Here is a 17,054-nt window from a genome sequence, read left to right as displayed (position 1 = left end):
GTCACTCTTACATCGGTTGGGGACCCCGAGATCCTTGCACAGCCAAGGATGGCTGCTGAGGTTGCCAACCCCTTTTAAAGCATTTACCATAAGTCTCTTCGAAAATTTTGTCATATTTTTACCAGCTTGCATGAATTAACTTTTTAGGCCCTTTACACCGCCGTTCATTTAGACTTTTGTATAACATCTATCTAGAAGAATTTTCTATACCCGGAGCTTGGCGCATGATAGCCTTAGTCGCTTATGCGCCAATAAACTCAACTCAACTCAAAGTATTTCCTGCCTTTCATACCGCAGTGTGTTGTGGCACCAAAATGCATAGAGGCTGTTTGTAAGCTGCTTGAGACCATGAGATCACCGACCGAAATTTTCTGTGCTCCCGTGCCTTCTCGCATCTAGTGTGCCTACATAGGAGGTTCAGAGACTGCACGGAGAGTGCAGACTGCCGTTAGTAGCATCAGTTTTGTATGCTGGCATCGTGACCTACATACTTTTGAACCCGAGATAGCTCAGCGGTCACAGTGTTCGGCTCAATCCTGGCTGCGGCGACTGCGCAAAAGGTGCCAGTGCGCTGTGCGTTGTCAGTGCACATTAAAGAATCCCAGGTGGTCTGAATTAATCCGGAGCCCTAAGCACGGCTTCCCTCATATAGCCCATAGCTTCGTGACGGTAAACTGTTAAATTCTTATTTATTATTCTACCGCGGCCTGAATAGTGATTCTGTACAAGAAACAAATTTAGTACAACAAACAGCCTTGCTTGGAGATGTGACTTTGTGTATTCACAAGATTAAAGCGCAAAACACATTTGGTTGTAGCTTGATGGGAAATTTTTGGATAGCCAGGAGGCCAGACCGGGGCAGCAGTTCTGACAAGCACTGTACCCATCTCCTTGGATGATGGTTGCATAGACTTCTCAGAAACATGCATCCACTCAATGCTGAACTGATAACTACATAACAGGTACAATCTCTCGGTTGCAATATCCTATCTGCTCTGGAGATTACTCTGCACAACAAGTCCAGGCAAAACCGCCATGGTGGCTCAGCGGTTTATGGTGCTTGGCCCAAAAAACGCGGGTTCGATCCCGGCCATGCAGGTCGCATTTGGATGGAGGCAAAATGCTAGAGGCCCATGTACCGTGCGATATGAGTGCACATTAAAGAACCCAAGGTGCTCGAAATTATCCGCCGCCCTCTCCTAACGGTGTCCTCATAGTCTGTGAGTCGCTTTGGGATGTTAAATGCCTTGAAACCAAACCAAACAGGTCCAGGTGAGCATGCACCGAAGGAGTTTTAAAAAGCGGCGTGCAATCAACGCAAGTTGGCTAGCCCAGACTTCAGTTGGGTACAAAGTACGCATGGCCCATAATCACACCGAGTTTGCTTTTGGACCCGGCTGGGCTTCATGGGTATGCCGCAGCAACAACCAGCACATCACAACCACCAGGCGCGTAGTCCGAGACAATTGCCCATGGGCTTCTGTAGTGGAGCTTCAGCAACATGATCAGTTGATGCGCCCGAGTGCCTCAAGGCAGTCCTCTCGATTATCTAGTCCAAAATGGGGTGCAGCCCTTACATAAGATTATACGGTATCTTGCGTGGCGCTGTTGGTAAAAGTGAGATAAAGCATGAACCGTGATGCTAACGCTTGTCACACCACCATTATGCACGTGTGTAGTGAGAGAAAGCCTGCCACCCGAGCGGGCAGAGCTTGGTGTTTGGCAGTTGGATTTATCAATCTTATGGCAAACCATGTTCGATATATAAAGAAATGCATTTGTGTGTTGAAAATGTTTAGGAACACTTTGATATAGCCTAGTCTATTTTGGGGGGGGGGGGGGGGGGGGGGGCAGGTGGAATTAAATCTTGCCCCTATGATGTCGAGATACTACAGAAACCAGACATACCATTCATTTCATCAGTGCAGTCTGTAAACCAGCTCCATGAGCAAAAAAAAAAAAAACGAAAACGAAGCCTACGGGTCGACAGGTGCCCACGTTTCGTGCTGAGGTTACGGAGTTTCTGCGTAAAATTCTGACGATGTAACATCACCATCAGAGTCACTGCTGCTTGAAGCACTGAAAAAAATCTGCTGCTGATGCAACAGAATCGCGCAAAGCAGTTATTTTTTCAAGTGCGTGTGATCTCTGCAGCTGATGCTGTCCCACAAGCACACTATGCCTAAACCTCAATTTCAAAGGAGTTCCAAAAATAGCACCTTGCGAAAAAAATAGACTACGCTCAGTTCATAGTGGCATGGGTAACACAAGAGAGTTAACTGCAGAACCCATTCAGCTGCACGCAAGTGTGAGTCTGTGTGTGATCCTTCATCTTCCTGGAAGGACTCCTGTTCTGTATTGGCTTCTGTTGCTTACCTTAGTGCTACCATTGGGCACGTTAGTGTCCTTGATTTTCACTTGTGCAAGAATGTTCAAAAGCAGCGTGCTGCCTGTCTGTCCAGGTGGAGCTGGAGTGCACACTGGAGCAGGAGCAAGAGGCACTGGTGAATCGGCTGTGGAAGCGCATGGACAAGCTGGAGGCGGAAAAGCGGATGCTGCAGGAGCGGCTGGAGCAGCCTCCGTCAGCGCCATCCTCCCCCCGAGACCCTGGCCATGATACCCCTGCTGCCCTAGGGGCACATGTGGCACGGCTGCGGGGGGAGCTGGCCCGTCTGCGGTCTCAGCTGCACGACACCCAGCAGGAGCACAATGAGAAGGTTGCTCACTTTGCACAGGAGGAACGGCAGATACGCGAGGAGAATGTGCGCCTGCAGCGCAAGCTGCAGATGGAGATGGACCGTCGTGAAGCCCTCTGCCGGCACCTCTCAGAGTCCGAGTCTAGCCTTGAAATGGACGAAGAGAGGTACAAGTCAGACTGCTGTGTTCTGAGGTTCTTTCTGGCCTGAGCAAGTGTTTGAATGCATAGGTTGCATTCCTGGGCAGCATTCTTCTGTTTGCTGTATCTAGCAAAAAGAATGGGTTGCTTGCACTTGTGGCTAGTTTGAGGTCTGGCTGCTGTTCCCAAAATGGTCTTATGAAATTATCGCGAAATTACCACATCCAAGAAGGATAGGCATGTGCGGAACCATGTCATTTGATCCTTCGCAAGTGCTTTGTCGGCACACATTCAGATATTGTAGAGGTTTTCGTGTAAAACGATGCCTTAGGAGTTCTGTTACATGGATATTTGCAAGCTAATGAGATAGAAGAGCTGCAAAAATGTCATGGCAGGAGTTTTCTTGTCCCAGCAATAGAGAGAGAGCGTGGGAATGGGAGGTTTTCCTTCTGTAGTGGAACTTCTGCGGTACCATTGCAGCACAGTTCTTATCAGGCACCGAGCCTATATTTCTAGACAGGTGATTTGCCTGAACTGGAAAGGCCTGTGTAAATACAAAGCACTGTTTGTGAACAAACTCACTGAGCGCACTACTAACGGGCACATTTCAGGTACAACCTGTTTTGTGCATGGCTGTCTGCCTCATAACGGCAAACATGTACGGTGATATGGTACTTTGTTATCATTGCGGTTCTTTTCATTCTAACTATAAATCAGTATTCATATCTAAAGCAGAACGGGGTTATTAAAATTTGAGCACAAAGAAACGCACCTTTACCAGTTAAAACTCAAGCGGAAATTACTTGCAAACATTCTAGTTTTTTTTTTTTTTCTGTGCAGGCAGCATGATAATTACAGTTTTGCTTATCTGTAGTGCTAAATGCAGAAAACTAGACTTCTATTTATGCCATTCACCCGCTGTACAAAAATTGTCATCAGTGTCACTGATTTTAAATTCTCTCTGAAGCTCGCATTGGCCATCCATGCTCCGCTTTCACACTGGCCATTTTCAAACGCCTGGCAGCAGTTTTTTTCGTGTCTCTCATTTACTCTTTTACACCCTCAAGAAACTGAAGACGAGCCGGCATGAGGTTGCCATCGTAGACAAACAGGAGTTTATTGTGAAATGCTAACCTAGGCTGCCCATAGGAGTCCTCCGTAGTGTCGGCATACTGGATTATCTGAGGCACAGCCCTCTAGGTCATGAAAATCGCTAATAGCTGCGGCTTGCACAGACTGTGAGATCACTCGGCTTGCTAGTCAGGGGAAGCAGTTGTATAGCATGTAAGAGGAAAAGGTAGAGGCCACTTATGGGTGGTGTTTCCTTCCTGAGTGCCTGTGTTCCCCTCAACCAAAGGACCCAACTATTATTATAAAAGTACCATATTTACTCTCGTAATTTGCGCACCTTTTTTCTTTAAATTACGTCTTAAAAAAAGGTGTGCGCAAATTACTTGAAGATTTTGCAAAAATTAACTCTCATTGTATTCTTTACACTGCCGCCTATATGTCAAGCCCCCCCCATTCGAGCCCCTTGCCATCAAAAAGGAAAAGTTTGCTCCAGATATGACTCGTACCCCCCTCCCGCCCTGTCCTGCCCCACGTATATTGTTTCACCCAAGACTGCACGTGCACAGTTCAAAGCAATAAGCATGCAATGATACAGTCGCGAAGCCAGCAGTCAGAGGGAAATTGAAATGCGATAAAACGGTGCCCTCACATGCCGCCTGACTGACTAGCAGCAAACCAAGCAGTGAATGGGATTCCGGTCAGTGCTGGAGATTACCGGAAGTTTGCTCTGAATGGTGTCCACTCCTCTAGATTTCACTCCTTAACTGGGCAAAACGGGAGCTTGTAATGTTTCAGAAGTGTGCCAACAAGCACCAGAAATTAAGTGAGCCAATGGCAGCACATATAAGTCGGTGTGAAGACATTCCATGCAGCAGCCAGTTAAGAGTGCAATGTTTTGCCATCACTTCATTTACAGTTTAAAAATATACCGAAGCAAAGTAGGGGGAAGAAAATTTACAGTTTTGCAACTTCAACCATGGTGTTAACCGCAGTGTGTAGTAAGTCGGAGTATTTTTATATTTTGTTCAATTGAATTTAAAAAAAATTTTAAAAGTTACCTTTCCAACTCTTGCATTTCCGGCGAAGATTTCAGTGCCAATTCTAGTATCCCAAAAACATTTGATTCATCAGTTTTTATTTTGATGCGCGCAGTTGATAAGTTTTTTCTGCATAAAAAAGAAAGCCTACAAAATATGAAAAAATTTGACATGTCGGCACTTTTGTGCCGCAACAGTAGTGCTCTCAAACATTAATTTGTGAATGTAGCCGCATTTGTGATACTGACAAGGCAGAAACATTGAAGTGGCCACTGGCAGCAAAAGTGAAAGTAACAACTGTGATTTGGCCTCGTTCAGTGTGGAAAACAGCACACACACACTGGTTCCCACTAACGATACACAGGCCGAAACAGTAAGCAGCGCTCCTAGTCGCCAGACGGCGTTTTGTGTCTGTGTCTGTGTTCCGACGCATTGCTTTGCTTTCGAAATTGGCAGTTTTTCTCTGGTCCGACAGACCAAACACCTGGAAAAAAAAAAAATGGCCAATTTGTGTAGTTAAGCCAAAAGCGAATTAAGTGTGCTGGCAGTTCGATTTTCCCTTCGGTTCTGGTGTTCAGATCCGGGGGGGGGGAATGGGCACTATAAGTGCTAGTGTACTAAAAATGTGGTTGAAGTTGCATCTATCTACCTATTGTGCCTGGTTATATTTTTAATCTTTGGCTAAAGTTAGTTGGGATATCCGGTATAATGAATGACTACAACATGAAGTTGAGGTTGGGAGCATGCTGGACTCTAGCGGCATAGAAACATTTGGAACTGTGCTGAAATCCACTTGTCAGCCTTTAATGCTTCTGTGACTGCTGTCTGCGGTTTTGTTTGTGTGTGCATGCACACATGCGCCTCGTATCGTATTTACTCATGTAATAGGCGCACTTTTTTATTTTTCCCCAGAAAACCTGGCTCAAAGTTTGGGGTGCGCCTATTACGTGGGATAAAATTTCAGAAAAATTTTCCACTCGCAGAATTGAACTTATTATAAACGCACACGTGTAAGGGCCGCACCCAAACTTTCCACGACCCACGGCAGGAATAGCCTTCGAAATGGCCTCTGCGATCACCTCCAGCTGCGAGTAACAGTGCGCTCGATCACAGAGGCCACGCACATGCACAGGAGCTTCCAGGTGTTGCCCACAGATAGCGCCAGAGGCCACTGGCCATCTTCATCGTCATCAACTTTTTTCTCCGCCGCGGGCTCCCGTTATCCATATCGGCATCAGTATCACCAACTCCGGCTTTTTATGGCTGTCAAAGTCACGAAAGTAGTGGTAGCTTGTTAGTTCACCGTAGTTGTGGCTTTCGTGCGCTGCCGCTGAGCGTTGGAATTTTAGCACGACAGGCAAGCACCTTAATAGCTACATGGCTGGGAGTTTGCTCTTGAACACGGCAAGCGTGTGGCAGGCTGGAAATTTGATGTGGCTGAGAAGTGCAGCAGTTGCAACTGCGGCATGCCTAAATTTTCTTATGTGACTTCAAGCGCTGAGGTTTTCATGGGCCTAAGTTGTGAACGTTTCCAGCTGGAGATGAAGCTTTCCAAATAGAAGTGTAAAGTGAGCATCCCTTAAAACTGTGCGCGGAATTCAGCATGCGCGGTTGTTACATGCGATGTCGTTGTACGTGCTGTGGGTGCGCAGCAGCTGCGACGGCAGCAACACTAGTTAGTGATGACTAGTAGTCAGCAAAAACTTTGGACTGTGGAATGTGCGCGCATATTTTTTATAAATTTTTTTCTCACCTGAGATGGGGGCTGGAGGGCGTCGGCTTGCGATCGTGTAAATATAGTATTGATCACTGTGCCAAGATCGGGTTGCACCTATTATGCGCGGAAATTAAAAAGAAATCTGATTTTTCGCAACTAAACTGGGGGTGCGCCTAGTATGCGGGTAAATGTAGTACCTTAACGCGTGTTGAGAGCCCATCATACACACTGACGTCTTATGCTTGTGAACCACTTTTTTTTTTTAATTATATTATAAGGCTGTTTTGTTTGTTGTTTGTGCATGCGTGTACATATCTAGATATTTGTGAGCCTACAATTTTTTTTACATGTGTGTGTGTGTTCTTATTTTAGGCACTTCAATGAAATGTCTGCGCATGGCATGCGGCAGAGGACAGTGTCAAGTCCAATACCATACAACCCGTCACCAAATTCTTCCAGGCCTCTCAGTCCAGGTACTGTTCCTAGTTTCTTGCTTTTTGTAGTAAAAGTATTTCTTCCTAATTTGTATTTTTAGAACTTGATGGGCCTGCTACATAACACACAACATGCCGTAAAAACCGGAATATAGGTTTAACTTTTTTTCAAAAAACCATGGCAAAAAGTCGACCCCCGTCTTATATACCGGTCATTGGCGGAAAAACTACGGGAGTCTTGCAACAATGGGCAGCTGAAGTCAACAGCCTCCATCGCCATCAGCAGCAGCGCGGTATGGCAACGTTGTGGCACCGCCGATTTGCGTTTCCGTTGTCGCAAAGTTATTTTCGTTTGTATCTGGATATCGTCGACGTGGAAATCTAGTGTGCAAGTCTTTTAGAAAATGCAGCATAAGCAACGCGCTAGACGGCTCAGAGGGTAATGTTCTATGGAATGTGAGCAGCAAGAAAGAAGCAATCGTCATCCGACTCGAGTTTGGGCGACTGATGACTCGCAGTAATGCTTGTGCACTTCGTGCCCTTTTCTGTACTGTACACCCGGCGCGATTCTTTAATAGTATCACACGCCTTTGCCTCGCGTGTTTGTCAGCACCTTATCAAGGCACCGAGGGACGAAAGAAGCTTGAGTAAGCGCATGTGTACACATGCGCGTATCTCGTTTGTTTCGCTGCTTAGCGCCGTTAATAAGGCGCTGACAAGCATGCAGGTCGATGGTTGCGCCAAAGTGTTAAAAAATTGGCCGGGTGCACATACGAGCAGCATCTAAGTGAAAATAAACACTGTCACCATTGTGCAACCGGTTTAGTCGCATTTGTTTCAAGGTAAGGGTGTCTGTCTTTCGGTACTTTTGCCATTGAAAAAGATTTTTTTCATTTTGAGAATTGGTTAGTTGGGGGGTCGACCCATATTCCGGTTGGACCTATATTCCGGTTTTTACGGTACATAACGTACACACTGCAACTATCTATTACAAAACCTCAAATGCTCATATGCTGTCATTAAAAAAAAAAGTTTTTTTCACAGGGAATTAACACCCTTGAGAATGGGAGTTGCGCCTAGAGAGCATCTGAAATATCCATGCTATCTAGCGAACAAAACCTCTGCTGAGACCATCAGCATTCTCCTTTTCCTTTCTCTTTCTACTTTAGCCAAGGGTTAAAAATTAAGATATTTGAGGTAGGCCAGGGAAAACACTTATATACAGCTACCAGCCGGCTTGCTCATCTAGGCAACTTTTATTGCGAAAGCAATACTGCTTGCACTTTTCTGCCATCGATGGAGGTTCATCCTTCGCTCCGGCGGAGCTGCGGCGCGCTACCATGTGACCGCGTGACGTCACGACAAGAGGAGAGCTGGGGGCCCAACTCGTCTCATTGATGGAGGCTCATCCTTCGCTCCGGCGGAGCTGCGGCGTGCTACCACGTGACCGCGTGACGTCACGACAAGAGGAGAGCTGGGGGCCCAACTCGTCTTATCGATGGAGGCTCATCCTTCGCTGCGGCGCGCTACCGCGTGACGTCACGACAAGAGGAGAGCTGGGGGCCCAACTCGTCTCATCGATGGAGGCTCATCTTTCGCTCCGGCGGAGCTGCGGCCTGCTACCATGTGACCGCGTGACGTCACGACAAGAGGAGAGCTGGGGGCCCAACTCGTCTCATTGATGGAGGCTCATCCTTCGCTCCGGCAGAGCTGCGGCGCGCTACCACGTGACCGCGTGACGTCACGACAAGAGGAAAGCTGGGGGCCCAACTCGTCTCATCGATGGAGGCTCATCCTTCGCTCCGGCGGAGCTGCCGAGTGAGGGCGCTCGCTGGACTGGGATAAAACGGGGCTGCGGCTGTGCTCCTCGCAGTGCTGTGCTATGTTGGAGGATGCGTATAAGGTGAGGCTGGAACAGTGTGCCGTGGCCAAGCGACGGTGCCATGCCGAAGAAACAGACGAAGAAAAGGAACAACAGTTGGCGAAGCAACGTGCGTATGCTGCAGAATTGCGAGCACGCCGATTTCATCACCGATGTACAGACCAAAAGCCATTTCTTTACGGATCACCAAAGCGTGTTCATCGGAATAAATAAAGCACATTTACAGTAGACCCATGTTGTGTCCAGAGTGAATCCATACGGGTAACCATATTAGCAGAACCAAGTCGTGACCAGAGTGCACTATACGGGAAACCATGTCCAACTACCAGCAAAGCCATGCGCAGCCAGGTATTATTGCTTTCTCAATCAGCCAGGCTCAACAAAGCTAAGCCTTCAGCCAATTTTTTGTTTTGCAATTGGCAATTAGGATAATTTTTCTAAATGCATAAATATTGACTTTACATCAAATGTGAATAGCCTGTGATCCTCAAGCCTGTTGATAGGTGTATGTATGTGGTTTCCTTGGCCTCCCTGAAATATTTCATCTTTTAACCCTTGGCTAAAATTAGCCTCGGCACCTCATATATATATATATATATGTGAGCCAATATTCAACGTGACACGAAGCGGAAATCTACCGTGTGTGACCAGCTGTGTGTGTCCGTCTCATTCACTGTCTACATGGGGTCGCGAGAAGTGAATAAAAATCTGGGGATCACTTTGACGATCTAAAGTGCGAAGAGGCGGAAGCCTTTAACCGCCTCTGTCGCTGCCGTATGCTTGGCAACTGTTAAAGATCGTTTTACGACTCTTGAACGCTTCCATTCGGCATCGCGCTCGCGTTTCGTTGCGGGCGACATTGGAGCACACGCGGGCGGCATCCTCCCTCGACCAACGTTCAGAGGGCAACTGAGAGAGCTCTGGGTGATATGACCATTGTGCAATCTTATGACGTCATTGCGCATGCGCTGTTGTTATATCACCTGAGGATTGTGCGTGGGGGCACTGTGCATGCACAGTGTGTGCGTTTACTGGGTGTCATTAACTAATTATCATTGCTGTTCGTACATCTACTACTACACCATTAACTATCATTACTGACTTTTCAACTAACCATTCTTACTATCATACTGATGATTGACAGGTGCCACGGACGCACCGATGGATGGAGACGCTGGTGAGTCATGAGCCATAAAAGGCTTTCGCCTTGAAAGTAGATCGAAAGCTCCAAGTGCATTAACGCAATATCCTGAGGCAGGGCCGCTCGCCTGATCGTGCATCATACAGGCGGTCGTTATGGACAGCGTTCAGGCATACACTAGAAGGGGGATTCCCACCTGCTGCGATCTACTACTACACCATTAACTATCATTACTGACTTTTCAACCATTCTTACTATCATACTGATGATTGACAGGTGCCGCGGACGCACCGATGGACGGAGACGCTGGTGAGTCCTGAGCCATAAAAGGTTTTTGCCTTGAAAGTAGATTGAAAGCTCCAAGTGCATTAACGCAACATCCTAAGGTAGAGCCGCTCGCCTGGTCGTGCATCATATAGGCGGCCGTTATGGACAGCGTTCAGGCATACACTAGAAGGGGGATTCCCACCTGCTGCGTTTTACTACTACACCATTAACTATTATTACTGACTTTTCAACTAACCATTCTTACTATCATACTGATGACTGACAGGTGCCGCGGACGCACCGATGGACGGAGACGCTGGTGAGTCATGAGCCATAAAAAGCTTTCGCCTTGAAAGTAGATTGAAAGCTTCAGGCGCATTAACGTAACATCCTGAGGCAGAGCCGCTCGCCCGGTCGTGCATCATATAGGTGGCCGTTGCGGGACAGCGTTCAGGCATACACCCCCCTGCTGCGATGATTTGTGACATAATCGGCGCTTTCAATGACTACTTAAAAATGCAGTCTTTAATGAGGAACTAGAAAGCTCACTGTTTACGCCCTCAAACAGTCAGCACCGGGTGTACCGACGCAGCTGTCACGGCGTTTCCCTGCGTGCAGTTGTCCCTGAGCAGTGGCGCCGCGGCGGGTGCACGGAGAACTAGGCCCAAGACGCTGTTTCTGTGCAACGTGGCGGGCCGCACCTCACTTTGCGCTTTGCATCAAGCGGCCATGACAAAACCTTCAAAGCGCCTTCATCAAAAAGTCGCCCTTAATAAGCTCCATTTCTCCTAAGCGCTATGCCCTCTAAGCTATGCGGCAGCTTTTTTTTTCACTAGTGCCCATGATTGATTGAACAATCGGGTAATCAAATAATATGACAACCGATGCGAATCAACATTAATGTTTTCTTAGGAAAAAATTATCCCCCTTAATATTCCCACTTGATTCTCGCAATGAAATGCGAGCATCTTCGCGACACATCTAAACAAAAACAAGGCCATAGTCCTTCAAAGGACTATGGCCTTATTTGTGTTATTCCATTTCATTTCGAAAAGCACTAAAATAACAACAAATACAAAAATCTACACTTTGGTTTCCTTTGCTGCAAACCGCAAATACAGCTGCAAAATAAGATGGTCCAAACTGCCCTTGCACTTTGACCATCTCTTGCAGAAACCATTGCAACCCTCGTGAACTTCGCAATACCCTTCTTCCCTTTGGCTTTCAGCTGCACCCTACTGGGTCGCGGTCTGACTGCTCCTACTGCAGTGCGGAGGTAACGGAAGGTACAGGAGCCAATCCTGCATTATTTTTTACAAACCACGGATGAGAGTGCTGTAATCGCGGCGCATCCGGGTGCACCGAGTGCGCTGTCACAGGGTATTTTTAACACTCTGCGGGCTTTTGTTTTTCCTGAATAAAAATGGCTACGCTAAGTGTATCTCGTCGGAAGTGCCTGAGTTGGACAATATTTGTGGAGCTCCACAACTTTCCTATTGATGCCTGAATGTTTCAGGCTCTATTTAAAAAGTTAATTTATTTATCTCGACTTATTATTCAAGAAGGATGAGCAAGAAAATGATACTGTAACTTTGGATAAACCCTAACAACTTCCACGTGATTTCAGTTCTAAAGAAGGCTTAGGTTTTTTCAAAATCTTGGTCCAAGTTAGCTGGGGCACCCTGTATATATGTGCCCCTGTATATGCCCCCGACCCGCACCCCTCACTGGCTAGAAAAAAAGTAGACATCAAATATACATAGCATGCCCCCGTCCTCCTTGCCCCACGTTTTGTAGTTCCCCACAGGATGGCATTACAGCGCGCGCACAGCTCAAATCAATCAACGTGCAACACTACAATCGCAAAGCCAACAGTCAGAGGCAAATGGAGATAACAAGCAATAAACCGACACCCTTACATGCGGTCCAGCTGACTAGCGGTAAATCGAACAGCAAACTGTTCAGTAGTGTGATTCTGGCACGTGCCGGCGGTTACTGGAAGTTTGCCGTCACAACTGGTATACAAGGTGGAACATGTGCTACAGAAGCACCAGTTTTCCTGCTACTAACTCTGAAATCGCTGTTACAAGATGCCAGTTGTCAATACCACCACTACATGCTGTGAAAAGTTTTAATAGCATTTATCAGTTTTGCCAACAGTTATTTAAGGGGACAGAGTGAACCCTCCCTTGCATTTTAGGACATATTCCAGTACACTTTTCTCAGCTAACAAAGAAAGATTGCATATCTGTTTATGAAGTCTTGTTCACTGATTTGTGCAATTTCAACTGTACAGAACTGTTAGCCCACAATAGAAATGTGAATTCATATCCCCCTGCCCCCTTTGGTACTGCATTTTAGGGTCAATTTTGTGCTGTATTTGTAAAATTTAATGTGCCGTGCACATGCCTAATTTTGGTTTATATTCCCACATGACTGTACTAAGTGCAGAGAAATTGGCTTTTTATCTTGCCGCCTTTAAAAGATAATGGTATCAGTTTTTTGTTGCACCAACATTTGCCAAGCCGTTTGTTCAGCAGGCAACATCTGTGTAGTCGTCATGCAACTGAGCTTTGCATTTCTCTGCCCGTTGTTTATTTTCCCAGGCGTGTTCTGTAACCTGCCATGTAGCTTGGTGAGCAAAGTAAATAATGTCTGTCAAACTTCTGCCAACCAGCAGGCAGTTATATGGCTTGGAGTTTACCCACAGGCCTCTAGAACCTTGGCTCTTGCTATGGTCCTCTCATTGAATGGCAGGAAAGCATCTAAAGGGGCTCTTATGCCTAGGATGTTAAAGGATGCCACTTCACGAATATCCTGAATTATTTTGATGCACTTTGTAGAAGCTGAGTTATCTGTTGTCAGAATTTGAATTTCAGCGTCTTTGCACTTTTCCTCTCCTCCCGTCACTTTTTGCACTTGAAAATTCAGCGCTCCTCCGCCGGCTCCACCGCCACAAGCGGAGCTACGCCGCTTATTGGCCGCAGCCATGGTAGCTGCTGACAAAATCTGCTGCTGAAAACTATCCAATAGCCATCTCTGAACTGGTATGCATAGGAGCGTTACGGCAGGAAGGTGCGAGCATGGAAATGTCACCGGAAAGGGCTCGCCAACTTTCGCGCGTGATTGTGGGTCGTCTGCTGTGTGTAGAAGTATTATTTGGCTCACGTTTTCATTACAACACAGTGCAGTGATTGAGCGAGTTGATGTGCTCTCCTCGGGAGGTGTTTCAGAGCCCCTTTAACACCATCCTTGGTGCCTACAGTCCTACAGAGACATGTTGTTGGAGCATACTCCAAGGTAACACTGTTAAAGAATGAAGTGCCTAAGAGCACTAAAATTGTTGCCCGATCAGTGTTCACTTCTGGTAAACTTCGAGAAACTTCTTGTTTCATTCACAGAATGGTGTTCTAAAAGGCAACAAAAGTATTGCGTCCACAAAAAGGGGATATGGTCAGTCGCTGTAGCCATTTTGTAGTATCTTTGCATTTAGTGGGCTATTATTGCACATGATCCAAGCCCTAAATGAGTTCCCAGTTGTGGGGACTGGTGCCAGCGTAGGGTAGGTAGGGGTGCCATTTTGGGGCTTAAAAAAAAAAAAATGAAGCCGGGCTTTTTTTAGTGCCTTGGTGTGAAGCTCATGTCAGTTTAGCCGATTTTGATGCTTGCAAATGGTGCAACCTTGTGCAGGTCTTCCTGTGAGTGGAGGCCCTGGTGGCACCCTGGGCAGCCTTCCACGGGAGGCTCTGAGCCCCTCTGGCTCGCTCAATCGCTGCCAGACATGTGGACAGCCCCTTTTTCATCCAAGCGGAGCTACAGTGCCTCCACCTGCATTCCTGCTGCCCTCCCCGTCTCCGCCTACTGTCAACATGCTGCCCCCACACCCTGCTGTGAGTGAAGTTCCCGCACGGTTTGGGTGCATTTCTTAAATTGTTGGCAAGCTGACATTGGTGCTGAAATTCGCTTTTGTTGGCATTATGCAGAGCTTCCCTTCATCAAATCAGGCCCGTGTCCGCACATCATCTCAAGAGCGGTTTTCTAAGAGTGGGGCGCCCTCTCCAGCAGCGGCAGCAGCAGCGTCTGCACCAATGTCACCAATAGCACCCAGCCACCTGAACCCGGTGAACCCAGCCCCTGCAACTCTTCCAGCATCCCCCATGATGGAATGACTGATGCCTTCTCAGCAGGTCGCCATGACGGAACTTGGGTGTTTTCCTACTCTTATGGACGTAACAGTCACTTTTCTGTCATAACTACTGCTTGTGAGGCAGTGTCCCAAGTGAGCTGCAAGGCTTTTTACAGGGCGTATAACTGAAGCCAGGGGGCGTAATGTGCTCACCAGTTTTGGTGCATGTAGCTGCAAATAGTCTGCATGCTTCTAGGTTCTGGGTATGGCTGCAGTGGGCTCATTCACTATCATTGCTTGGCCACACTCAAGGGCAGTGCCACACAGCATGTGCCCTCTGATTTTCAAGCAGTTGCGTTGGTAAAATTGAAGTGCGGCCTTGTCTTCACTGTCATCCTCTTTTTAAACTAGTTGTAAATGTACTCTTTGTTTCAGAAGTTATGAGTACGGTTTTAAAAGGGAAGCAGCATACACTTCCACCACCCCCCCCTTTTCCTTTATTTTTTCACTGATTTTATCTGTCCTTTTCTCTTATCTTTCGTATTCTTAGCTGGATAAGTGTTGTGGCATGGCCTAAAGCACTTGGCCAAACTAGCTGGTAGAGGGGGTGGGAGTGGCCTTTATTTATTCAGTGGGGGAAGTCACCCTTATTAACAAGCACAGCACTTGATGAAGGGTGCAGCACTGCTCTGCGATTTTCTTTTGTTGCCTTTCTTTTCATGTGCATGCATGCACTTGTTGAGGCAGCTTGCCTTGGTGTTATCCGGTACTGCACAACATTGCAGTGCAGTGCAGTGCAGGTGGCCAGGCATTTTATTGAGCGGACTTGTAATGCACGGCCAGAATTAACACTGTCAGCATATCTGTGCCATCCAGCGAGCTTAAGTGTACTGGAAGGGTGTGGAATGTGTAAGGGTTTGTATGGGGGGAGAGGCAAGCAATGACTCCCCAACAGTTCTAGTCACTTCCGGTAGGTTCATTTGCTTCCCTGATTAGGTTATAAACATAAAACTTGTAAGCTGCTGACTGCTCAAAAATTCAGTGGTGTAATTTGGCTAACAAGCGTTAAAAGTGCCCACTGAGAAGATATAGCCATTTTAACATTATTATAGTAGGTTTGGCATTGGAAACGTGACTGTATTTGTAATGGGGTATATGCTTTTTGCCAGATTACATGCAGGTGCGTGCATGTGAGCTGTGCTGTGCTTTTCATGCGACAATCTGTCTGGCCTACTAGGAATTTTGTTTTGGCAACATTTTGTAAATAGTTTATGGACTTCCTAACTTTGTCGTTCGTTTAGTTTGTGTGTAATGCACATAGTATGGGCATGTCTTAAAGAGTGCGCATGCACGGGTTGTGTATGTGTGGTTATCTACTGCAGTTCAACTAATCTTCACTTTTGTTCTCTTGTTGACTGGAAATGCGACGTAAGCTAGTGCATCCAGTGCTGTCCATGAACTTATGACCTAGCCCACAGCAAAGAGGCAAACAGGCAACTTGTTGAGCAGCTGGTATGAGAGCCACTTCAACAGGCTGCCAAACTTGTTTCATGGTGTGGTCTGGCTGATGTTTAGTGTTAACAGACCTATGTTTCCAGTCTGTCTGCCTCGTTGTTCTTGCACCGCCTGCCTGTTCTTTAAGTGTATTTCGACGCTGTTGACTCATACCCTGTGGGTTTTATACATTGAGGCTTCCATTACATGACTGCTGAAATCTGCAGTCTTGTCTTTTTTTTTGCTTTATTTTGAATGTTGCTGTTGTGCACAGGAGCTTCAGTGTTCAAAGTCACTAAGGAGTGACAGTGTGCCGAAGGTCCCAAGCAAATTTGCAGTTCATGAGTGTTTTCCTGTATGTTCTGGTTCTCATCTTTGGAAGATGTTGCTGTGGCTTCTGACTGTGATATCAGTTGAATGCACCCATTTTCCATGGGCTCAAAGAGGTATTTGGGTGCTCTAAAATAAAATAAAAAAATAGCCAAACTGATCAATTAATGGCACTGATATTGCATATTCGAGTGTGCATTGTGTATGTGCGTGTGTGTGTGCGCGCAAGTGCGTGCGTTTATAGGTTGTAACTGGTGTCCGTTGTCAGTTTTCTAACCATCTTTGCACACAGGACTTAAGGTTTGTTTATTGGTTTGGTTTTGGAAGCATTTCATTACAATAAAAACAATGTTGTGCCTTTCACCTGTGGCCATTTCTTCTATGGTTCTGAGCTGCAGTCAGTTCTTTTCTTTCACATATGACTGCGTTTAGGTGGATTTTTTTGTGAAGAGTACAGGTGTAGCATCTACTATGTCAAGGGAGGATGAGGGAAAACTAACTTTTTTATTTATGGCTAGAATCTCATGAAATTTTGCGCGCAGATGCATTTTTCTCTTCTGATTCCAAATATGTAATAATTGAGCTGGTGGTCTTAAATCTTACAAAGTCTAGAATGAATTAGTTAATTTCTTACGCAGCTTTAATGAACTTTCTCATTGCATTTTGTTGCTTTTACTTACATGAATTGATAGCCAGAGAGTTCCCATACCCGATGACAT

The 17,054-nt window shown here is 46.4% G+C and overlaps 2 protein-coding genes across 8 annotated transcripts in view; one reads left to right on the top strand and one right to left on the bottom strand.

Moving 5' to 3' along the window:
- LOC149354236 (coiled-coil domain-containing protein 6-like) overlaps positions 1–16,698 on the top strand; it is a 29,981-nt gene extending 13,283 nt beyond the window's left edge. Inside the window, exons 4-9 of one of the 3 annotated variants that reach the window (XM_089583203.1) lie at positions 2,463–2,863; positions 7,034–7,134; positions 10,122–10,154; positions 10,672–10,704; positions 14,076–14,275; positions 14,369–16,698. In XM_089583203.1, coding sequence (XP_089439329.1) covers positions 2,463–2,863; positions 7,034–7,134; positions 10,122–10,154; positions 10,672–10,704; positions 14,076–14,275; positions 14,369–14,554 — 954 coding nt within the window. In that variant the 3' untranslated portion in view covers positions 14,555–16,698. The remainder of the gene's footprint in view (positions 1–2,462; positions 2,864–7,033; positions 7,135–10,121; positions 10,155–10,671; positions 10,705–14,075; positions 14,276–14,368) is intronic. The other 2 variants (XM_089583204.1, XM_089583205.1) reach the window with 2 other exon arrangements.
- The window catches only part of LOC149354235 (uncharacterized), an 89,036-nt gene that overhangs the window by 54,583 nt on the left and 17,399 nt on the right, over positions 1–17,054 (bottom strand). The window lies entirely within an intron of this gene.

Source organism: Amblyomma mixtum, chromosome 3 (assembly GCF_055824585.1).
Source record: "Amblyomma mixtum isolate Tamu chromosome 3, ASM5582458v1, whole genome shotgun sequence".
NCBI lineage: Eukaryota > Metazoa > Arthropoda > Arachnida > Ixodida > Ixodidae > Amblyomma > Amblyomma mixtum.
The sequence above is the reverse complement of the archived record's forward strand: the minus strand, read 5'-3'. Positions and strand labels throughout refer to the sequence as shown.